This window comes from Macrotis lagotis, chromosome X, assembly GCF_037893015.1.
Source record: "Macrotis lagotis isolate mMagLag1 chromosome X, bilby.v1.9.chrom.fasta, whole genome shotgun sequence".
Classification (NCBI taxonomy): Eukaryota; Metazoa; Chordata; class Mammalia; order Peramelemorphia; family Peramelidae; genus Macrotis; species Macrotis lagotis.
In genome coordinates this window covers 686,811,660-686,837,582 of record NC_133666.1, presented here as the reverse complement: position 1 = coordinate 686,837,582, position 25,923 = coordinate 686,811,660, and the positions used below count along the sequence as shown (strand labels likewise).

At 40.3% G+C, this 25,923-nt stretch overlaps 1 protein-coding gene across 1 annotated transcript in view; it reads right to left on the bottom strand.

Moving 5' to 3' along the window:
• SEZ6L (seizure related 6 homolog like) overlaps positions 1 to 25,923 on the bottom strand; it is a 267,843-nt gene that overhangs the window by 25,686 nt on the left and 216,234 nt on the right. Inside the window, exons 15-17 of the mRNA XM_074202257.1 lie at positions 13,766 to 13,962; positions 5,277 to 5,471; positions 2,602 to 2,793 (exon numbers count right to left, since the gene is read on the bottom strand). Of these exons, the coding sequence (XP_074058358.1) occupies positions 2,602 to 2,793; positions 5,277 to 5,471; positions 13,766 to 13,962 (584 nt within the window). The remainder of the gene's footprint in view (positions 1 to 2,601; positions 2,794 to 5,276; positions 5,472 to 13,765; positions 13,963 to 25,923) is intronic.

Below are 25,923 nucleotides of genomic sequence, written 5' to 3'. Positions count from 1 at the left end.
TTACTCTTTAGCATTTTATTTTATTTTACTTTTGCAAGGGGATGGGGTTAAGTGACTTGCCCAAGGCCACACAGCTAGGTAATCATTAAGAGTCTGAGATCGGATTTGAACTCAGGTCCTCCTGACTCCAGGGCCAAGGATCTATCCACTTCACCACTTAACTGTCTCTGTTTAGCATTACAAAACAAGTTTTTGTTTATAATTTCTTAACTGAATCAACTCTTGATGGTTCCCACCATATGGAACAGGTTGGTGGGAACTTCTGAAGTCAACAGGATTAAATGCTCGATCTACATGTTCAATGATCACTGGTTAGAGCTTTTCTAAAGAAGATGAAAGTGAAGCCAAAGAAAAGGGAAATGGAGAAGAGGAAATTCCTTTTATGAGTTTCTATTTTTCTCTTTAAAAAAAGAGTTTAGAAATTTTTTTTTTTAAAAAGGAGTTTTAGTTTGGATATTATATAAGTGAATGATTCTAAAGTCCTTTCCAGCTCTTGACATTCTCTGTTCTAAAGCCTGACATTTCCAGTTCTAAGACCCCTTATAGCTCTGACATTCTCCAGTCTCCCCAAACCTTTATGTCCTCTGTTCTAAGGTCCCCTCTCATTCTTGATATTCTGTTCTTAAGTCCCTTCCAACTCTGACAGTCTCTTTTCTAAGGCCGCTCCCAACTCTAAATCCCATGATTCTCTGCTTCATGATTCTGAGACACAGAATTCCCTATAGGAATGTCAGGAAGGGCTTTGCTCTATGACATTTACCAAGGCCATTTTTCCTTGCCACAAGAAATCTTGTGTCCCTAGAGAATCTCAGCACTTTAACATCAGAAGGACTTCTAAGGTGACCTCTACCTAAACAAAAATCTTCTCTACACCCTGCTCCAGAAGTAGTCATCACCTGGCTTCCATTTTAAGCTCTCCAGTGAAAAAGAAAGAGGTTGCATCAATCCCCAAGGCAACCCATTTGGCATTGCTGGAAGCTGCAACTTTACAAGATTGCTCCAAGTTCTACCCTTTTGAGGCTGAATGCATCTCCTGAACCTGACAGCCCACCTGAAGCTTTCTCCCCTTCAGGCTACTAATCCCTAGTTCCTTTAATTGATTCTGATGTGGCCAGACAGTAGGCCCTCCACCACTCTCCCATAAAATATAGTTCTCAGAATAGTACACAATACACCATATTTGCTCTGCCTCAGGGCTCAGGACAGCAGGACTATTCTCTCCTGAGGGGTATAAACACTAAGGTTCTCTTGATGGATCTTAATGGATCATAAGATTTCATTTTCTCCTCTGACTTTCACATTCAGCAATAAACATTTCCAAGTCCTCACCCCCACCCCCACTCTGGCTTTCCATCTGAGACAACTTTTGCATTTACCCATATGTATCTTGTGTATGGTACATAGTTGTTTGCCTATTTCCATTAGAATGTGAGCTCCTCAAGGCCACATTATTGCCTTTCTTTGTATCCTAAGCACTTAGCCTAGTGTCTCACCCTGTGAATGTTTAATAGTTGTTGGTTGATTGACTGATTGCCATCTCCCTACTGACTCAGACTGAGCCTGCTGTCCACTGAAATTCCCAGGTCTTTTACAGGCAAGTGATTTTTTGGCTCTGTCTCACCCATAATTGACTTCAAAAGATGTGGAAGTGGGAAAAAAGGTGGCATCAGCAATTTTGTCATCCATTAGATGAACTCCATGTTGACCAAATTTCTGGGAAGTTATTATTAGGCTCTGGAAAGAGTCTGAACCTGTTTTGAGTAATTTTTCTTCCCTCTCTTTTCTAGACTTATGTGTCTCCTGCCTGACTGGTTGAACCTCAGCTATTCTTCTTCCTTTGTAATATTTTGACTAGATATTCGGAAGGGGAATACATATTATATTACTTTTACTAAGCTTGCAAATCTTTAGTTTCAGCATCTTCAGGATATTTTCCAGGACTGTAGAATAACCTTGTATCCAAAAAGGTAGCAGGAATGAATCAATTATTTTTTCATTTCTCTCTGAAAGTGGCTCCTTGGCCCCTAAATACTTTAATCAATACTTTTGATTTAGAGTCATGTTATGATTAGAGGACAGGACTTGGAGGCAGAAGATCTGGTTCTTATTTAATACCTTTGTGACTATGTAAGCTAGTTATTTGTGATTATGAACAAGTTATTTTACCTTTCTGTGCCTCAATTTCCTCATCTGCAAAATGAAAGATTTGGACTACATGGCTTCTAAGGTCATTTCTGGCTGTAAATTTAAGAATGTGGAGCTTGTAGGCAGAGGACCTCAGTTTGAAATTTGACTCTTCAACCACTAGGGAAGTCCCTTGTGTCTGTGTGACTCATTTTTCTTCTAGAAAATGATGGGATTAGAGAAGATGACTTTCAGGTTTCTTTCTAACTCTAGGATTATAGGTTTGTGATTTGGTGGCTCTGGGAAACAAGGTTGAAAGCAGGTATGGATACTCCTCTTAGTGGGCTCATTAATTTTTCCGAGAAAATTGCCCAAGATGTAGGATTGGTTCTTTCCAAATATCCCACCCAACATTAGACCAAGAGACTGTAAAGTTTCCCAGAGCCTGTGTGGATTCGGTTGATAAACATGACTCACAGACACAGTGTGGGAGTCGAGAAGTCCAGATAGGTGTTCCTGTCTCTCGGCTGTAGCAGGTCAGAAGAGAACTGCCCTCAAGAACAAAACCGGCATTGCAGGTGTATTGGATGGTGGTTCCGACGAGGAGCACAGGATCCGAAATCAAACGAGTAGAATGGTCCACTTCCCCAGGATCGGTGCAGTACATAACTGATGAGAAAAACCACAGACATATTGGCTCCCCAGCATCTTATCACCCAATTCAATTGGATTCGATTTGTTTCCAGACACAATTAGGAAACATTTATTATACACCAGCAACTGCCCAACATATTACAGAGACAATGAAATGCTTCTTGCCCTGAGGAGATTACATTTCACAGAATGTATTGTATAGGGTCTTTTAAGAGGAAATAAAAACAACTGAACTTTTAAAGGAGAGGAGGAATTTTTGCCATTTAGCGCTCTTTGGGATATTTTAATCAGTCTTTGAATGATTTTTTAAATTCCTGTGTAAAATCTCAATAGACCTTTCTTTTTCTCACCTCACTTCCTCTTCTTCTCTCTGTCTCTTTCTCTCTTTCATCACCGCCTCTTCCCAGAGGCCCAGATGCTGAGACAGAATGCAAAGATGTGTATCGGTGGGTCATTGGAAGGGAGAGGGAGGGGATTATCTAGCACATAGACACACAATTGAATACATATTTGCTTCTTGGTGGTCTAAATTGTAAGAAGAAAATCAGACACTTCCATTTTCTCAGAAGCTTCTGGATTTCTAAACAGAATGCATTTGACATCCTCTACCAGAGATATAATAGGCCCAATCTACTTAAAATTGAGGAAACTAAAAAGTTTATAAAATATTTTTTATTTTAATTAATATGATAAAAACTGCAACAAGATCTCTTCTTAAATATGAATACATATTTTGGACTATAGCTTGATTATATAGTAAATATGTATATATATTTATATATATATACATATATATATAATATGTAACTATAGCTATATGTGTGTATGTATGTAAATGTTCATTTATGAATATAATTAAATATATGTAAATCTGTGTGTGAGTAGGTATATATATATATGTATATACATATATTATATATATGTAAAATCCAGTTCTGTGTTCCTCATCACCAGCCTATCCTATGATTAGCAAGGAAGAGAAAGAATATAATATCCTTCATGGTCCTTTATTTGATCATTAGTGACAGACACATAAATGTGTGTGCAAGTATATCTGTTTTTTTATCTAGATATGTGATTTCATTACTATGGGAATCCCATGGACTATAAATTTTCTCTATTTTTCAAGATCAACCAGTTATCTGGAACATTTCATCTTAGTGAGAGACAGAAGACATAGAAATACCAAATGATTTTCCCAGGGTTACCTAACAAATATGGGTCAGAGGCCAGATGACAACTCAGGTCTTTTCTGACCCCAAACCTGGCTATTCTAGTCACTCTACAACTCATATGTGAACATGAATAGCATATGCTGCTAATCTAATTTTTGAAATATGTGTTTGTCAAAATAGGCAATTTTGAGGGTTTTGGGGGGCAAATTAGATAAACTAGAAGTATAACTAAGAACTTTCATGCTTGCAGTAAGAGTAGGATGGAACAGTAGGTAAGGGTGGAGAAGGGGAGTTTATCTGGGGTGGAGTCTCCATGGCGGGGGGAACATCAAGAGGTTTGGACATTGTTGAAGACTGGCTGTTCCTGGGGAGGAGAGGGAAGGCAGGGACCCAGGGAAGATGAATTCCCTAGGATAATATTTTCATCATTATCCAAATTTCAACATTGTGGACCAAGGCCCCAATTCACTTTCCTCAATTATAGCTCAGAGATCTACTTATAAAAATACTTTGATGAAAAGCCTAAGAAACAAATGTTTGGAGACTCCAAGGACCCACAGGCCATCCCTTTCTTCCAATGCTGTTCTACATTTAACTGGGAGGAGAGACAGACAGAGATGGAGAGACAGAAACAGAAGCTGAGACAGAAAGATATAGAAAAGAAGAGGAGAAGGAAGGAAAGAAGAAGAAAGGAAGAAGAAGAGGGAGAGAGAGAGAGGAAAAAGAACCAAAGAGAAGAGGAGAGGAGAGAAGGAAAAGGGAGAGAGACAGATAGATAACTACACAGAGAGACAGAGACACACACACACACACAGAAAGTGAGACATTGAAAGAGATACAGAGGGAAAGAGAAAAGAGGAGAGGAGAGGAGAAGGAGAGAAGGAAAAGAGAAAAGTGAGAGTATGAGAGAAAAAGAGAGAGAAAGAGATACGCATACAGTATGACAGATGACAGTCCTAACAATGAGAGCTATCTGAAAGCAGAATGGGCTTCCTTGAATTCCCTCTAATTAAAGATTTTCAAGCATTAAGTTGAATGACCATTTGTGGGATTATCTTGTAGTAGAAAGGATCCCTGTTCAGCCACAGGTTAGAAATGATGACCTCTGTGGTCCCTTCTAATTTGAATTCCCTGAGAAAATGTGGTATTCTACACAGGAAGCTTAAAATATGTCCTTTCTATTTTGTCTGTCTAAGGCAAGCAAGTTTGAATGCCCCATTTCTAAACTGATTTTAATATATTTAGACTCTCAAACTCTAAGAGAGGGTCTACCTACAATCAGGCCCATTATAGACCCAGGGGAAAATCTGAAATTTGTCTTACTTTTCTCACAAAATGGTGGATCGCTGCTCCATGTCAGGTCCCACTGGCAAGTGAGGGTGTCACTGCCCACAATATCATAGCCAGGGTCACATTGATAGGTGATCTTTGCCCCTCTCACCAGCTCTGTGTGAGATGTGGTTTTCCAGCCATTCTGAATTTCAGGCAAATCTGAGCAGGAGTCATTCCTTGAGACCTCTTCAAAAGAAAGATACAAGTAATTGATTTCAATCAAATAAATATATGCCTCAATTATAGCTAATGGTAATAAGAATGGACGTTTATATAGCCCTTTAAGGGATGTTAAAGGTTTTAAAGTGCCATCTCTTTGAAACTTCATCAAAATCCTCATGAAAGAAGAACTACTGGAATCATTACCCTCATTTTCTTATGCAATGTTGCCTTGAATTTGCTTTGTATGAGTATTGGCAAAACCTATGCAAGCACACTGTAATCTTCCTTAATAGAATGCAAGCCCTTTGAGGGGAGAGACTTTCACTTTTGTCATTACATCTTCAATGCCTAGTATAATACCCAGAACATTGTGGTACCTTAATAAATGCTTGTTTATTGACAAAGTTGATTAGGGCAATTGGCAGAGGGGTTAAAGTGACTTGCTCATGGATCACACAATTAGTGAAAATTTGAGGTAAGATTCCTCCCTGCTCCCCCCCCACACACACACACATTGAGAAATTCAGAGAAATAAGAGGATGGAGGTTGAATCACCTAATGGAGATTGAAGAGACTTTAGAGACTAATCTTCATATTTTACAGAAGAAGAAATAAAGGCTTATGATTTACCCAAAAATCTCATAGTGAGTAAAAGGCAGAGGTGGAATTTAAACCTTTCTTCTACTTCTCAGAAATAGCTACCCATTTCTCTCTTAAATTCTCTCTAAATTTCAACAGTGTGATTTCAGGCATTTTATTATACTCTCTTCCAATGACCTCATTCTATGCCATGTGCCTTTGTTTGTTTAACAAGCAATTATTAAACCAGTGTGGCATCATTAAAAATACTAAATAGCATTTATATGGTTCCTAAAGGTTTGTAAATCATTTTACAGACACCTCATTTTATCCTCCCAATAACCCTGGAAGGTAGGTGTTATTTTTTCCCACTTTACAGAAGAGGAAACTGAGGCAGACAGTCAAGTGACTTGGCCAGGGTCATATAAATATCTGCTATCAGATTTTACCTCAGGTCTTCTTGACTCCAGCCACAGGTTAGATCACCTCTGTGGTCCCTCCTAATTTGGATTCCCTGAGAATATGTGATGTTCTACACAGGAAGCCTAAAATATATCCTTTGTAGTTTGTCTGACTCAGGCACCCATTTCTTTTCTTTCTATCTATCTATCTATCTATCTATCTATCTATCTATCTATCTATCATCTATTAGGTTTTTGCAAGGCAAATGGGGTTAAGTGTCTTGCCCAAGGCCACACAGCTAGGTAATTATTAAGTGTCTGAGGTCAGATTTGAACTCAGGTCCTCCTGACTCCAGGGCTGGTGCTCTATCCACCGCACCACCCAGCCACCCCACTGGCACTCATTTCTAAACTAACTTTACTATATTTAGACTCTTATATTCTAAAAGTGGGTCTGCCTACAACTGAGCCATTATAGACCTGGGGAAAATCTGAAATTTGTATTCTTTGCACCACTTAGTTCCTCTCTTCAAATATTTTAGTTGTACCTACTTCTAATGTATTGCTTCATCCTCTGGAGTATAAGCTCATTGAAAGTCTGGACCATTTTTACTTTTTTCTTTGTATCTGAATTGCTTAAATTAATGTCTGATGCAAAGTTGGAGCTTAATAAATTCTTGCTGGTTAATAATCAATTGAATGAATTGAAATAAGATTTCAGTACTCTAATGGATCTATAATCTCATTAATTTAGAAATTTCCTTCAAGTACAACCACCAAGTTGCAAGTCACCTAGGTCTGCCCACACTATAGAAATCTCATTCATATCTTCCTATTATTTCTTAGGGGTTGTGGGTATGTGGGGGGGGGGGGTCCTCAGGTCCTCAGATTTTTCTTGACAAAACATGGATTCAATAGAACAAGAAGGATATCCAACAGTCATCTTTCACTCTAGTTATAGGATTGGTTTCTCTTTTTTCTGGTCATATGTTTTTTTAGGTTTTTGCAAGCCAATGGGGTTCAGTGGCTTGCCCAAGACCACACAGCTAGGTCATGATGAAGTGTCTGAGGCCAGACTGGAACTCAGGTCCTCCTGACTCCAGGGCCGGTGCTCTATCTGCTTTGCCACCCAGCTGCCCCTCCGCTCATATTTTTTAACATCAACTTTCACAACAATTTTCCTGGGTGATTTCTTATCTATAATACATTGCAGCCTTCTCAGCTGCAAACTTCATATCGCTGTATAAGTGTGAGTTGTGATTATCAGTGTTATTATTTCCAAACATGCTCCCTGGAAAGAACTCCGTCTTCCTCGTGTGGTGGTCTGAGGTTCCGAGGAAAGGAACTGAGAGCTTCTTATAACTGGATGCTCCTCTTACTCCATTAGCAGCAAAGACACAACTAGGTGGGACAGTGGCTAGGAAACTAAATCTGGAATCACACAGTCTGTTGTTATTGCTGTTCAGTTTTTTTCAGTCATGTCCAACCGTGACCCCATTTGGGGTTTTCTTGGCAAAGGTACAGGAATGGTTAACCATTTCCTTCTCCAGGTCATTCTATAGATGAAAAACCTGAGACAAAGAGGGTTAAATGTCTTGCCCAGAGTCACACAGCTATCTAAGGCTAGATTTGAACTCAGGTTTTCTTGACTCCAGACTGGACACTTTATCTGCTGACCTAACTGCCCTGGCCCGAGTTCAAGTTTCACCTGAGACGTTTATTAGCTGTGTGACATTAGGGAAATCACTTAGTCTCTGTACCACATTTTTCTCATCTACAAAGTGTGGATAATAATTATACCTTACTTCTAGAGTGGTTGTGAGGATCAAATCCTAATAATTGTTATTATTACTGTTATTATTAGTAGTAGATATTGCGTTTTGCTTCAAATCAGGAAGATGTGGCTTTGAAATCCATTTCAGAATCGTATTAATTTTGTGATCCTAGGCAAATTACCTAACCACACTATGCCTCAGTTTCCTTCTCTATAAAATGGGGAGGTTGGTTTTAGAGATGACCTCTGAAGTCTCTTCCACTTCTATGATCTTATCCTCTAGGCTACTATAAATTCTATTAGGTTCCATGTGAAACATTTTCTTGATTCATAATAAAGTCCCTCCAGTTGAAATTCTTATATTCCTATTGATTTCTCCCCTCCCAGTACCCATCTACCCCCCCATTCTGTTATATAAGTAACAATCCTATGTGCCAGCATGGCTATCCCTGCTCAGAAATGCCCACCATGCAGATTCAGGAAGGAGAGCTAATTATGTCACGTAATTAATTTGCCATCCTTATGTGCTTCTGGGGAGTCAGGAAGAGCAAAATGGCCTGGCTTATTTGCTGGAAGGTAATTCTAAGCAAAAAAATACACAATGGCTTTTCCTGGGATTTCATCACTGTTTTAACTGGGAAAAAGCAATCTCTTGGGTGTCTGTGAAAAGAAGGGCCAGGAAAAGGAACTCTAAAATGACTTGATGGGGAATGGGAAAACCTATTTGTATTCCACTTAAAAACTTCAAGAGAGACCTGGATTGCAGCTTACGAAGTGCTCACTGTCTGGGTGGAAAGTGTAGGAAAATTCATTTAGTTGTCCTAGGATGGCTTGGATACTGGATCTGGTTTGGTCACTAATAAGCTACATGACCATGGATGAAGCAGTTCCATTCTCTGGGTCATAGTTTCTCCATCTGGGATAAAGGATGGGCATCAAGGTAGAGTGAATCTGGGGTCCAGAGAGCTAAGTTTTAATCCTAGCTCCAGTTCTCATTACTTATATGACCTCAGGCATAGAGTTGAAACTAGGGTACTGTGGCTTGGCCCCAGAGAGTTAAATCTAGTGGTACTGAGGTGCCTTTGGTGTCCTTCAACAGGGAAGAAATTGTAATAGAATTAGTAAGACTAGTTCAAATGAATCTTTAGGCATAGACCAAGGGTTGGCTCACTCTGCTTCCTAGTAGCACCTCTGCTTGATCGATCAGTCTCTCTAAAATGAGTGGGCACCTAGGTGGCACTGCAGTAGAGAGACCATAAGACCTGATGCCAGTAAGATCTGAGATCAAATCTGAGCCCAGACACTTACTAGCTGTATGAACCTGGGCAAATCACTTAACTTCATTTGACTCAGTTTTCTAATCTGTAAAATGTTATGGAAAAGGAATGGCAACATGCTCCACCATCTCTGCTAAAAAAATTCCAAATGGGATTGTGAAGTATTGGGCCTGACTCAATAACAATAACAACAGTATAGTGAACTTGGTGCTAGGAAGGCTCGGGTTTGAATTTTATCTTGGATATTTATCAGTTGTGTGTCTCTGGACAAGTCATTGAACGTCTCGGGGACTCATTTATAAAATTGATCTGGGTAGTTCTAAATTGGTGATCCTGAATCTCTGACCTCCAAAGTTTAAACCTGGGATCTCTGAAAAGTCTCTCACTTGCCTTTCAGGGGTATATTTCAAGTGTTTGAAAAAGGCATGGGTTTCAAACAAGCACATCCTCTCCAAAACCCAACGAGTCTCAGGAAATCTACTGGATGGTTGACCTTGAGAGTTGACATGTGGCCCCATCCTGTTATATAGCTTTTCCAAGACTATCACAAACCTCACTGGTGGTTTACTTTGGAATCTCAGAGAGATCTCAAGTGGTATCAGACTAGAGAGTGTTGTTGCATCAGGGTTCTCCAGGTGAAGAAGAGTACTTGCCCTTCTGGGTCTTTCTTCTTTCTGTGTTTTTTTTCATTGTCAGAACATATGTCTCCACTCACTGAAACCCTTTCTTAAAATGCTGATGTGGCCAAACAATTTCTCCCTGCAGATTCTGGTTTGCCAATGGCTAAGAATTTACAAAGTCTCAGAAAACTGACTTTTGCTTAAAGGATAATTTTTAATTTTTTAGGTTTTTTTTTTGCAAGGCAAATGGGGTTAAGTGGCTTGCCCAAGGCCACACAGCTAGGTAATTATTAAGTGTCTGAGACCAGATTTGAACCCAGGTACTTCTGACTCCAGGGCCGGTGCTTTATCCACTACGCCACCTAGCTGCCCCATTAAAGGATATTTTGAATAGCCTCTCCCTCCAAATATTAGCCCATCAAATAATTGCAATAGTTTGCTATTTTGCCTTTCTCTTTATTCTCAGTGCTTAGTATGGTGACTTTTATATAGTAGGATTGTATATACCCAGTTATTTAAATAGTCTCCCCCAGTAGTGGTCTCCAAGGGTAGGGAGTGGTTTTATCTTATGGTATCCTCTGTTCTTAACTGTATCTGGCACATAGTAGGTACTTAATAAATGTGTGTTGAATGGATGACCACCACTGAGCTATTATTTTTAAGACTTTAAAATATTTTTCTCATAGTCTGCCATCATGTGAAGTTGGTAGAGTAAATACTTTCTCCTTGATCCCACTTTTCAGATGAGAATGTTGAGGCTCAAAAATCACACCATTAGATGTACCCAACAAGTTTCAGAACTGAGACTTGAACCCAGGTCTGCTGACTCCAAGTCCAACACTCTGTCCTCTAGGGCAGACTGCCTGCCCTTGGAAAATGTTGCATGACTTGCTTCACCCCTTTCCTTCTTTCCTACTCTTCCTTCCCATGGTGATGCATGATAGATGGAAAGCAAGAAAAAAGTAAGGGACGCCCAGCATTAATGGAATCCCAAGAGTATAGGAACATGTTGGTATAGGAGGAGACAATCCCAGGATAATCCACTCTGATTAGCAGCTTTTAGAGGAGTGTGGGGAAACTATACATGTCCTCTCTTGGAGTTAAATTCAAGAGTTCATTTCAGTCCATGAGCGTCAAGGCTATCCTGGTTTGCCATAGAGAAATGAGGTCTCTTTCCACTGGAGGAAAAGGAGACGAAAATATGTCTTGGAATTATCCTGGTCATGCTTAAGTCTACGTTGGCTAATGTTCGCAAAAACAAGAATAAACAGAAAATGGAAAATAATGGTTAAAGGGTTTGGCTTGATGCTTACTAGTTGTGTGACCCTTGGTCTGTTTCACATTTCTCAACTGTAAAATGGGAATGAATTGAAATTACCTCTCAGGGTTGTTGTGGGGATTTAATGAGGTAATAATGACATAGCCCTTGGAGCATAGAAGGTGCTATATAATTATTCATTGTTATCTACTTTTTAAAATATCAGCTATTTTTATTAGTAGCAGCACGAAGTAATGAATAGAGTGCTGACCTTGGAGTTATGAAGTCCTGGATTTTGATCCTGTCTCAAACACTTGTATAATTAAGGGTAAGCAACTTGGCCCCTCATAACCTCAATTTCCACATTTATAAAAGGCAATCATATTTTAGAAAGTAAATTTTCAAATCTTAAAACACTATCAAAGCATCAAGCAACATAAAAGTTGCATGATTTTTCCACAATACTGAACATTAACGGGGAATTTCTGGTGGATTTTAACATTAGTCAACTAATGTTGATATTAGACCTAGCAGGACTAATGATAATGATGTTTGTCCTTCATTTGCAAAGAAGATCATGATATCAGAGAAGTGATGCCATGACTTGGATGCCATGAATTGGATCTGGATGAGGGGATACTGTACAAAGTCTCCAGCCTCTCTTTTTCCTGTAGAACCATTTGGGTTCAATGATATGAATCAGGATGACTAGAGATGGCCCTGGAAGCTGGGCAATCAAGGTTGGGTGACTTGACCAAGGTTATATAGCAGTAAGTGTCTGAGACCAGATTTGAACTCCAGCCCTCCTGACTTCAGGGCTGATGCTCACCCCACTGTGCCATCTAGCTGCCCCTATTCAAATAATTATCCAAATAATACTTTCCTCATACAAACCCTGAGAGGTTGCACTAATTACGCCAATTTTGTGATGCTTGCATTAATTATACTCATTTTGCAAAAGAGGAATATGAAACCTAGGAAGATAAAATAATTAGTCCAATGTCCCACCAATAGTGAACAGTGGAATCAGGAATGATTCCAAGTCCAGTATTCTTTCCACTATGCTGCCTCTGACTACTTTAGAATATGAAATCATGTTTTTCAATGACAATCATCCCAGAAAGAAAATTCTCTTGATTCAAGTAAATCAATGGCCTCTTAAAAGAACTATTTCTTGAGTCTGGGGACTGTCATGAGGGATGGCCTGCTCATATATGAACATATATAAAAAAGATAATTGGATTAGGAATCAATATTTGAGATCATAGATCAGGATTTATACCTTTCTAGCTGGGTGACTTTGAGCAGGTCATTTGCTTCTATTAAAAAAAACAAACAAGGGAGGCTATATTTTTTTAATTTCTAAGGTCTCTTCCAACTCTAAAACAAATTGAATCAGGCTGTGGTCATTTCAACCAAACTACCAAGAGTGGTTGACCTTCACAAGATTTACTGTCACTCACTCTGGGTAGCCCTGATGGAGAACTTGTGGGGAAACCCTACATAGAAAAGCAGAAAACAAGAGCCAGGAGGAGAAAATTACAGATCAGCATAATCAGGAAGTAAAGAGGCCCCAGAGAAACATAAACAAGGACTTCTGAAGCAATCCATCGCCATGTTCTACTCTCCGAGGGGAAAGCAGACCACTGAGGAGAATGAATCATGATCATTGACCTGGAAAAAAAGCTAGCTGGGTGTGGAAACTTCTTAGTGTGCTGAGATTTTGATAGAGAAACCTTTGCTCAGACAACCTGGAATAATGCACCCTAAGCAGTTTTATTTAGAGGTGATCCATCTTCCTTCATTCCAAGGAGATTCCCCAGAAAGACAGGGGATCTGAAGAAGGAATGGATTTCCCATCTCAACAACTTATTCAGACAAAACAAGTATTTATTAAAAATTTGCTATATGGTAGGTACTAAAGATATAAAAAAGGCAATACCAATTTCTTCCTGGGATCACACAGCCAATAAGTGGCTAAGGTGGGATTTCAACACATTTTCTGACTCAAGGCTCAGTTCCCAATCCACTATGTCACATTGCCCCTTAAAAAATAATAAAATCTTACCTAGCAATAGCTCTTGAATTTTTCTCCCTTCCTTTATTTTTTTTATTAAAAAACTCCTCCTTTTTACCAAAGAAATGCAGTCAAGAAAAATCAACCCACTGGCCCTGTCTGAATATTTATGCCTCATTTCCCCCATGAAGCGCACCACCTTCCTGGGAGCAGCATGTTTTCCTGGTGGTTCTTCTAGCATTCTCTTTGCTATTCAACTGCTACCTCTCATAATTTACCTGTGCACACTCCAATGTGAAAATTAGCAAACCTAAGAATAAATGTGCCCAGCAGAAATGAGCCCTGGCCCCAGTCCACAGGGCCCAGCGAGACTGACTTTAAAACATACTCACCTATGTAGCTCATGACAAACCCTTGGCCCTTTCCAAAGATGAGGCCCGCCGGATCTGAGTGGAATTGGATGGTGAGGTCCGGGCTAGAAGAGTAGAGCTTCTGAGGTCCACTGTTGCCCAGATACTGCCCAAGGATGTGGGACATGACCTCATCTCCATCATAGATGGTCAGGATATCACTGTTACTCAGGTTTAAGCTGGGAAGGCAAAGGTAGATGGGACAAGTGTGTGTGTAGATGGAAAGAAGTCTCACTTTCGAAACCATTTATTGAACACCTGCTTTGTGCAAGGCTAAGCATCATGTTGCACCTTGTGGGACTTGTAGGTTAGCAAGGGAATTAAGAGGAACATATTAACTATATGACAGCAACAAGAATAATAATCATAATAATAATGGAACAACTAACATTTCTATGATACTTTAAGGTCTGCAAAGAGCTTAATATAGATTATCTCATTGGGTCTTCACAACAACCTTGGGAATTAGGTGTTATACTTATTCCTATTTTGTGGATGAGGAAACTGAGGTCGACAGAAGTGATGTGTCCAGGGTCACACAGCTAGTAAGTGTCTAAGAGAGGATATGAGTCTACTGTAAAAACTTGAGGCTAGTTTTAACCCATCAATCAATAAAATAATTTTTTTAGGTTTTTTTGTGCAAGGCAATGAGGTTAAGTGGCTTGCCCAAGGCCACACAGCTAGGTAATTATCAAATGTCTGAGGTCATATTTGAACTCAGGTCCTCCTGACTCCAGGGCCGGTGCTCTATCCACCGCGCCGCCTAGCTGCCCCTAATAAAGTAATTTTTAAAAAGACTATTAGGTGTCAGACTCTGTCCCAGATTCTGGGAGTAAAATTTGAGTTTTTGTTCAAAGGGTTAACTGAGAAGACACTAATTTGATTGGGAGCTGGGTAACCAACCAGTTCATTGGACTTGCCTCAGACAAGTCCCTTAATTGTAATATTGTGGGAGAATGCTGGAGGGAATCCACATCACTTGAGGGTCATTGATATCACTGAATCTAGCCTCCAGATTTGGCAGAAACCAAGATCTAAAGAAAGGAGGAGACTTGACCAAAACCACCCCATGAGTTATTGGCACCATCAAGACTTAAATGTAGGCCTCTCTTAATTTGAAGTTCAAGTCTCTTCCATTATATCATCATCACCACCACTACTGCCACCATTGCCAATACTATGATAACATTTCTGTAGTGAAAAGTGCTTTATATATTTCATTTTGATCTCCAAAGCAATTTTGTAAGATGGAGTTTTTAATAAAAATAATATTTATAAAATAATATTTTACAGATCACTAAACTAAGGGACAGGTAAGAGGTTTGCCCTTGGCCATACAACCAATATTTTCTTGAGTTACATTTCAAATTCTCATCTTTCTGATTCGAAGACCAATCTTCTGTCTATAGGGTTATTAATATTGTTGACTGAAGAAGACAAATTCATGATGACCCTGGGCAACTGGAAATTTGGAAGGAATGGAAAGTATGAAATATAAGATTTATATTAAATATGGAATTTGATGTGGATAACTGGGTAGTTTATTCAAGGATTTAAAGGAAGCTCCACAAATGTAAAATAAAGAGGGGCATTAATTGTGCCAAGAATCCCACTGTGGGTCAGCCTCTGTCCCAGGTTCTGGATTACAATTGGATTTTATATTCAACAATATCTATATCTGGGGTGGCTGGCTAGGCGGCACGGTGGATAGAGCACCGGCCCTGGAGTCAGGAGGACCTGAGTTCAAATCTGGATTCAGACATTTGATAATTACCTAGCTGTGTGGCCTTGGGCAAGCCACGTAATCCCATTTGCCTTGCAAAAACCTAAAAAAAAGACTATCTATATCTATGTTATTCCAAGAACATCTTAAAAACCTGGAGGTCACAGTGGACCACAGAGCTAGAATTGGAAAGTGCAGTGATTTTTAGCTCCTTCCTAATACCTGATTTGGTCAAGTCACTTTCTCTTTTTGGGACTCAGTTTCCTCATGTGTAAAAGAAACTGTAAGGTTCCTTACAGCTCTAAATCTCTGATTCAATGTCTATACAAGGAGTAACAAGAACATCAATTTGGCTAAAACAGATTGTTCGAGGTGGAGAAAAGGAAAGTAAACCTGGAATGGAAATTGGAGCCACATCGTGAATGGCTTCAGATGACAAACGGAGGAATTCATATTTTATCCTGGAGGTAAAAGGGAGCCATTGAAACTTTTTGAACTAGGGAGTAACATGGTTGTGTGTGCTAATTTTGGAAGTGTACTTTGGTGACTATTGCTTTGTCTCAATGAATTACCACTTCTGGCAGCTACCATAAGTGAGGAGGAATAGCAAGGAGCTATTAAAAGGTTTTTGCCAAGATCTCTGGAACCCAACTCCTTTTCAAATAATAGAAACAGTTTTTGTAGTTAGTAACACTTGCTCTGTCACTGGGTATGAAATCAGCAATCCTGAATTTGAACTCAGGCTCAATCACTGACCAGTTGTGTAACCCTGGGCAAGTCACTTAACTGCTATCTGCCTCAGTTTCCTAAACTGTAAAATGAGATAATTATAATAATAGTACCTATCTCCCAGGGCTGTTGTGAGGAACAAGTGAGATAAATTTGTGCATTTCCTATCACAAAATGTTTATTTCTTCCTTCCTGATATGACTTTTCCATCCAGTCCTAATCAAATCTGCCCTCAGCATCTTTCCCTTTCTCATTCATTTTAACAAATCAAATCCACCTGCGTTTCCATTTTCTGAAACATTCTCTGGAAATTATACTGCTGACATTTCATACCAGCTATCAGCAGAAAATAAACCTTTTTTTGCCTGGCCAATCCCTTCTGCTGTTCCTTCTCCCAGAGAGCACACAGGTTAGCTCTAGCTCAGCATCGGAGTTGCAATCTGGACACACACTGCACCAAATGAATTTAAGTGAGGGGAAAGATAAGTGATTTGTGGAGATCTCTGAGGTTCTTGTGGTAATTCTGCCATCCACCTGCTATTGGATCCTGAGAAAATCATTTCCTTGTTCTGAGACTCAGTTTCCTCACCTTGAAAATGAAGGAATTGGAGGAGATGGTCATTGAGATTCATTCCAGTTCTGACATTTTCTTTTCTAGGAATACCCGCTCTAGCATCCCACATTCTTACTTTCCCCTTCCAATGTACCTTCTGATTCTGCCATTTTATGTTCTGTGTGGTGATACCGCCCTTCCACTTCTAGCCGCAACATGCCACATTTGATGCTCTCCCAAGTTCTGACAGTCTCTGTCTTAAGACTCCTTCCCCATGCAATAGACTCTAATTTTACGACCTAACAACTTAATATTATTGACAAACATACCTATATAGAGATACTTTCAATTAGATTATGCGATTCACGGTCCACTGAATAAAATATAGCAATTATTATCATACTCTCGATTTTCCACATTTGTATAATCTGTGACAAAATTTTCCTCCTCTATTATCTTAAACATTATACCTCAGGGGATCTATTTATTGCCCATCTTCACAAATTTGAGTTGCAAATTGCTCCAGGAAGAGCAGCATAAAACAAAGAAGGACTCCTAAGCCCAATTGCTCATTTAGCTATTTCCCTAGCTATAGATTTCCTCTCCCTTTTCCCCCCTTTCTGGTTTTTTCCTCCCACTGTCTAAGGCTAGTTTGTTTAATACCTTTACTCAGCTGATAATTAGACTGCTTGTCAGGTTTTCTTTTCACTTTTTTGGTTATATACTCCATATAAAAGTCTTAATCAATCCATCAACCAGTCCATCATTTAAGTGCCTACTATTGCCAAGCATTGGAAATATAAAAAGAGACAAAAAAACCAGTTCCTGCTGTCAAGGGACTTTTTTGTTCAGTCGTTTTCAGTCATATCCAACTCTTTTGGACCCCATTTGAGGTTTTCTTGTCAAAGATACTGGAATGATTTGCCATTTCCTTCTCTGGCTTAGTTTGCAAACTGAGGCAAGCAGGGTCAAGTGACTTACCTGGGTCACCCAGATAGTAAGTGTCTAGAATACATTTAAACCTATGCAGATGAGTCCTCCTGACTCCAGCTCCAAGCTTCTATCTGCTACCCCACTTATCAGTCTTATTTTCACTTTATGCCTGAGGACATTGGGGCACACATTTGGCTCAGTGACCTGCCCAAGGTAACAAAGCTAGCGAGTCTTGAACTTACTAGCACATGATTTTGAGTCTGCAAGTTCAGTGCTCTTTGTGTCACTTTGAACTATTTCTATTATCAAGAGGGGTCAAAGACCAAATCTCGGGGTTGACTGAACTTTGAACTCAATAAGGATTTGATCTTTGAGATCTTTGAGTAAATAAACTCATTTTTTGTTGTTGGTTTTAGCCAGACCTCTTTCCTTGGCTTAGGGACTTCACTCAACTAATTCACACCCATCTATAATTGCCTATAGTCTTCTACAATGACTTACCTAAGATCATCTCAGGAGTATATAATTCTATGACACAGTGGATGTGTAATAACTGGGATTTGAACCCAGTCCTGATTCCTAATCCAAAGTTCTTTCTACTGTATTCTGTAACCTGAGAGGGTTGGGGATCAATGATGAGGTTGCAGCATGGTGCAGTGAAAAACATCAGAGGAACAGTTCTAGTGTTGCCATCTATGTCCTATGTAACCTGGGGCAGCTAGGTCATTCGGTGGATAGAGTATCAGCCCCGGAGTCAGTTCAAATCTGGCCTCAGACGCTTGATACTTCCTAGCTATATGGCCTTGGGCAAGTCATTTAACCTTGACTACCTCTCATCTAGGGTTATCTCCAGTCATCCTGATCCAAATCTGGCCACTGGGCCCAGATAACTCTGGAGGAGAAACTGAGGCTGGTGACTTAGCATAGCCCCCCCTCACTCAAATCCAATTCATTTGCATGTCATGACATAACCTACCTTCCGTCATAGTCTTCTTTTTTTTTTTAGTTTTTTTTTTTTTTTTGCTAGGCAAATGGGGTTAAGTGGCTTGCCCAGGGCCACACAGCTAGGTCATTATGAAGTGTCTGAGGCTGGATTTGAGCTCAGGTCCTCCTGACTCCAGGGCCAGTGCTCTATCCACTGGGCCACCTAGCCACCCCCTGCCATGGTCTTCAAGAACAGTTGACAATCATCATCTTCCGATGACTTTGATCAGGCCACATCACATCTCTTGGCTTCAACTTTCTTTCCTTAAAAATGAGAGTTGGATTAGCTGCCCTTGCAGCTTTATATCTATGATCCCAAGTTAGAAGCTCAGCAGGAAAAACTGAGCCCTCAAGAACCAACAGACTTTCTATTACCCTAGAGCGCCCCCCAATAATTCTAATGGGGGCGGGGTAGAACCAAGCAGCACATTTGAGTAAGACTCCACCAGAAAGTTCAATGAAAATGTCCTTCCATTTCTCCCTTGGTTTTTAAATAGCTTTTAAAAAATAGGACAAAACGTGGGAACTGAGTTGGGTGAAATAAAGTTATGGAAATTAAAAATCAGATTCTACATGGACAGCCTTTACTCCTCCTTAGCCCTCCATCTGCTCTCCCTACCATGCCTGCCAGCTTCTGGAAGCTCATTTCTCTTGCCTGGGCCAAACCAGTCAACAATCATTTATTAAGCCCTTGCTTCGTGATTGGAGTTGTGCTAAGCTCGAACCCAAACTAACCGCATGCTCAGGACAGTATTTCTTTCTTTTGTCAGCAGAGGGCACAATTCTCCAAGTTTAGATTTGGCTTCTGTATTAGCTTCCCTTCTCCCCTCTCAACCGCACACACACTTCCTTGATTCCAAAAGAGAAAAAGCCAGTATTATTTCCCTTCACCCTGTTCCCCCCCCCATGAAAGTTTAATATTTTTAGGAGACTCAGAAGAAAATTAGGTTCAGAGATGTGGAACCAGAAGCTCAGAGGGCATCTTGTCTAACTCCCTACTTTTACAAATGAGGACACTGAGGCCTGAAATGAAATACCTTGTTGAAGGCAGCAAGGATTTGAATCCAGGTCTTTTGATTCCCAAAGCAGAGCTTTTCCGAGCTTCCACAAGCCTGTCTAATAATCCCTTCAATGAGACAAATTTAGCCTCAGAGATGAATCTGGACTTCAGAGATTCCTGCTGTACCTTTGGTGCATTTATCAGTTTGATGAAGACAGGGAACATGGATAGATTTCAGTGGATCTGAAATTTCATGGGGGGGGGTGGAATTGCAACTTAATTTCAACATAAACTTCTATTTTTTATTTGATGCACTTAAAAACATTGTTCTGAGGAGTCCCCAGTCTCCACGCTCCCACAGGCCTCTGCTGGCTTTTTTTTCTTGTTTGGTTTTCAATGTGGAATTGGGTTTCTAGCCTTTCTGCTTCTTTCTCTTGCACAGATTTTTCCACTGATCACCAAGGAGAAACTTGAATCTGAAATCATCATCAGACCTCAAAATTCCTTTTCTTTGGATCTATTTGACCCTGACTAGGAATGTTCTGATGTGCTGTGCTGCAGGAGGGCCTGGCATGAATTGTATCACCCAGCATGCAGTGGGTACAGCTTAGAGAGCGTGCAAAGCTGGGTACAGTGAAGACTCTTGTCAGCCTCATCTTCCTCCTGGCTACTAAGGATGACTGAGCTTCACCAGGAGCTTATCAGCCCTAGTTACTAGAGGGGGGCACCTGGTGCCTGGTGGCAAGAACCTGGCTCAGGAATTGGTAATGGTGCTTCCAGTTGTAATGCACTTTGCATGAATTTGTATCAATTGAAAAAAAACCTGTTGTGATTCAAAGTCACTGTTATTCTGAAAGAAGCATAGATTATGAGAGCTGGGAGGGACCTTAGAACAGGGAATGTCAGTTGGGAGAGACCTTAGAGCAGAGAATGTCAAAACTGGGAGGAGTCTTAAAACAGGGAAATATCAGATATGAGGAAGGCCTTACAACAGGGGATGTCAGAGTAGGGAGAGATTTTAGGACAGGGAATGTAAGTTGGGGGGGACTTAGAAAAGGGGATGCCAGAGCTCGGAGGGAGTTATCAGTGATATAATCTAGTCTCCCCATGTTCTCTCCATTTTCCAGATGGATAAACTTGAAGTACAAACCACAGCTAGAACCCCAACCCAGTCCTCTTCCTAGATCACCAAGCTGCAATACCTCACTGAATCCCTCTTCAGATCTGCCCTCCTTCTGACCATGCTTCTTTTTTTTTTCAAGGCAAACGGGGTTAAGTGGCTTGCCCAAGGCCACACAGCTAGGGAATTTTTAAGTGTCTGAGACCAGATTTAAACCCAGGCACTCCTGACTCCAGGGCTGGTGCTTTATCCACTATGCCACCTAGCCGCCCCCTGACTATGCTTCTTTAAGGTGCTAGAGTAGACTGATAAATCATGGTTCACATTTACAAGGAGCTTTAAGATGAAAGTTTACATTCACTAACTCATTTAACCTTTATGACAATCTTTTTGGATAGGTAGTAGTATTATCCCCATTCTTCCAAGGAGAACATTGGGATTCCTGATGATGGATTTGTTTTGGATGGATTGGTTTGCTCAGGGTCAACTCTCTTGAACTAGCAAGTGTCAGAGGTGTGATCCATTCTCAAAAATAGATAGAAGAGGTGAGATGAGACTCAAACCCAGATCATTTGCTTCTAATTAGACTATTTTCCAGTATAAACCAGTGTTGTAAAAGGGCACAACTATTTATTTTTTGGAAGTGGCTGGAGGGTAGAGCTTTATTTGTTGAAGACTCTCCCTCTCGCTTCCTTCTTGGCTCAATCCAATAACCATAGGAACAACTTGTTTCCATCACTCTGCATCCCCATCAATTAATAGCTGTGTGACCCTAAGCACGTCACTTATCCCTGATTGCCTCTCATCCAGGGACATTTCCAGTCATCTTGATCCGTATTTGGTCACTGATCCCAGATAGTTCAGGAGTAGAAAGTGAAGCTGATGACTTCTCACTCAAATCCAAATTCACATTCATATCATGGCATCACTTTCCTGATGTCATTGTCTTCTTAGAGAACAAAATGCAAACAACACCAATCCCCAGCATGACATCTAGAATCCTGATGATTTCCCATTTTTTGTAGCTTCCAGTTTTGTTCTTCATATATCCAAGAAAAACTCCCCACAAACAACTCAATATATTCTCCCCTATTTTATCTCCCCCATTCTTCTTATCCGTGCTAATCTGTGGAAGGAATAATGTTCCCAATATAATATGAGTGACACACACACACACACACACACACGAATGGTACACTTGAAAAAACCGATGGCTCTCAACAAAGGTTGATAGTCTGCCATTCTCCTGAGAAAGGCCAAATTGCATTAAAAGGCACTTCCTGACTAATACCAGGGGCTGTTTAATGGAGTTGTAACTTTCTAATACATCTCATCCGACTGCAGAGGTGTCTGAACACCCTGTGCCTGGAACTGGGGCTGCTTATGAACACAATGTCCCAGCTTCAGGCTGGATTTCCACACCCTCCCACAGCTACTCTCGTAGACAACCAGCTTCAGGATGTGCACTGTGTTTCTGAGGGACAAAGGATGAGTAAAGGTTGGGGGTGGTGGTGGTGGCAGTAAAGCTATAGAAAGTAGAAACAGGATTCTCACCTAAAACTGAGGTCATATATGGAAGGAGGATTTTTAGATTAAATCTTTAGAATACCCAAGCGACACATTGAAAACTTAAAAAAAATTGATTAGTTTTTTGGTAGTATTAAAGTGAAGTAAGCAGACTCACAGAAGAGCAGAGCTAGAAGTGACCTTATAACAGAGAATGTCAGAGTTGGAAGTGACCTTCTGATATAAAATGTCAGAACTTGGAGGGAGTGTCGGAACTGGAAGAGGCCTTGTAACAAAGATTAACAGAGAGAGAAGAGACCTCAGAATATAGAATTGAAGACCTAGGAGGAGCCTTTGATGATGAAATGTTAGAAATGAAAGAGATTCTGTAGGCTATTTATTCCAGCTCCCTTCCATTACGGAGGAGACTGAACCTCAGAAAAGAATTGGACTAGTCCAATGTAGCACAATAAATCAGTGTCAAATATTGTATTTGATCAGATCATTAAAAAACACCTTTTTCTCTACTTAAGACAAGTGGTTTTCTGTAATTCAAACTCTGTGTCCTTGCCTTGGTTTCTCCCTTTGTTTTGAGTGTTTTCTGCTCTCACTCCTTTCCCCATTTCCTTCAAGACTTGGGGGTCAAGCACCACCTTCTGTAGGAGGCTATTTGTTGGTCCATCCAGTTGCTAATGTTTCCCTTCCATCTGACCTCCCATCCACTGGATTTATATCTTGCACATCCCTCATTATGTACATCTTCTTTCTCCAATTAGAGTGTTATTTTCTATGAGGACAGGCCTAGTTTTGCCTTTCTATACTGAGATGAGTTTTTAAAACAGAGGTTTTAAAACAGACCCCCTTAAAACCTGTAGACCTCTCAAAATTATGATTTTTTAAAAAAAATTATTGGAGGAAATCCTAAATTTCAGTTTGAGGATAGTGAAAATAATCATTTTTTTCTCCTCTAACTTTATGCACCCCCTTCATATCTCCCCATGTATTCCAAGTTAAGAACCCCCTCTTTTAACAGAGTTCCTGCCAGGTGGTAGGTAAGTAATAGCCAGAACCACGGACAGCTCCTGACTCAAACCAAGGGGTCTTGTCTCTCTGCCTACCTTTTATGTCTGCATACCTGGCAGCTGTCTGCCCTTTATGGACCTGAGCTCAGCTCTCTACCAGGGTAATAAAACCATTTTAATAACAAACAACAGGACTAGTGTAATTGCTATCTGTGGAAGCTCTTTCTCTAGTGGCTGTTATTTCTGATCTACGCTGAGTTAACTCCAGGCTCTAAAAATTAAGTGCCTTGTCCAAAGACACTTTGGGTCTTTATGCACTTATATGGCAACTATCATGGCAGCTCAGAGGCCTTCCTCTGGAGCACTGCAATAGTTGGGGCCAAACAGAAGGGAGGCAGGAGCTGTTGCCTGAGTTTTCCAGATCTTAAGAGAAGCCAGAGGGCTCCTAGACTGCCAAAGTTGGGAGGGCCCTTACAATTGAGAATGTGAGAATATGGAATGTCAAAACTAGGAGGGGCCTTAGAACTAGGGATCTGGGAGCTGGGAGGATCCTTGGAATATACTCTTAAATCTGGAAGGAACCTCAGGATAGAGGGCATTCCCATCAGAAGGACTCTTGGAAGTCTTCTAGTCCCATCTCTCATTTTCCTACCTTCAGCTATTTAGGGTTGGAAGGGACCTGAGGGGTTGGAGTCCAAGTCCTTATTTTATAGATGAGAAAACATATAGAGGTTATATGACTTGACCAAGGTCACATAACTACTAAGTGTTTGAGGCAGGATTTGCACTCCAGTCTTCCTGACTTCAAGTCTACCACACTGTATTCATTATATCACACTACTTCTTTAGTTTTAAGAGAAAGAAAGTGACTTATCTACAGGCATACATCTATTACATGGAAGATATTATTAGGGATAAAATGGTTTTGAGCTAAAAATGGAACTTAAATGCCTTCTAGTATACTTCCCTTGACCTCTTACTGATAAAGAAGTCAAGGCTGGAGAAGAAAAGTGATTGATCCAAGGTCATTTGTCCCCAGGTATTAAGCAGCTGATCTGGGATTTGAACATGGGTCTTTTGATTCTAAAACCATTATAATTCAAGGAGTTAGCAGAACCTTATTAATATGCCTAACACAATTCCAGAAAGAGGTAAATTCCAGGAAAGTAACAGCTCCTTAAGGCCTGGAGGGGTGAAATTGTTTTTCCCCTTGTAGCTCTTTTGGGAAACACTTAGTGGAGACTCCCAAAAAGTCCTTGAGGAAGGGAAAAGGTCTCTTTGCCTTAGGCAGAGTGATGCAAGTATTTGCTTTATGAATAGCTAATGAGTCATCTTTTTGCCCATTGCTCCATGATTTTTTGCCACCAGGAAAGAAAAAAAAATCCTATAGGACTGAAAAAGGTTAGTATTTATCTGGATTTCTAGGCCACAAAGCACATGATACAGCAGCTATGTAACTAGGGCAGGGCAGTCAGGCCTTTGCCCCAGGGCACTGGAATTTAGAACAAATATTTAAAACTCATTCCTCTTTTGAAGCAACTGAGCACAGCATCTACTTAGTGAGAATAATTAGTTAAAACCAGAAAGCCAGCAGATCAGTACATTGTTAATAGCATCCATCTGTGAGGCACTATAGCAACTAATTCACCCTTCTGCTCAACTGCATTTGTCTTAATTACCTCTTGTATTATTAAGTATCAAATTACAAAGTTGCTTTGAGGACTTCTAGCTGTTTGCCCCTGGCACCAAAATTGCTAGTTAGGACTCTGTAAGAGAGACACACAGCTGTTTTTCCCGGTGAGAGGGAAGGCTTCATGGACTTCATCTTTTTGTTTTGACCCTTCCCAATATACTTGTGAATTTGGGGGTTTTGTTTTTACCTGTGTTACTGTATTCCCAATCTTCTAGAATATTAGTTCTATGAAGGCAGGGATTGTGCTTTTTCTAACCTGTACTGTCAGTGGGAGCAGTGCTCCCTAACCAGTAATTATAATAATAGCTGATATTTAGGCACATATAGGGCTTTAAAACATGGTGAGGGATAGCCCGTGGAGTGTGCCTGAGAAAACTTCAGTCCCTCCCACTGGACAACACGTGTTCCCGGTTCTCACTAAAGGAAATACACTGTAGTCTCTCTCTTGCTTGGTCCCAGTTCAGAATATCTTTTTGACCGAACCTTTATAGCAGTCTTGAGAAGTTTGTACAGTGATTCTTATTTTACAGATGAGTAAATCAAGGCTTAGGGAGGGCTAGTAAATGACAAAACTGGGCCTGAAGTCTAGGTCACCCAACCACTATGTAACAATGAAGATTCAAACCCAGATCTCTCCTGACTCCAAGGAAAAAATCCATTTAAGACTGGAAGGGATTTGGGAGGTAATCTAGTCCAACCCAATCATTTTGCAGTTAAAGAAACAGAGGCAAAGGGAGGTTGAATAACCCACCTCTGAATACACAGAGAGCAGGCAGTAGAGGCAGGATTCAAATCCAGATCCTCTGACAACTGACTGTCAGCTCTTTCCCCTACGTGCCAGAATGCTTCTTCTGGAACCAGAAAAATTGAAATCTGG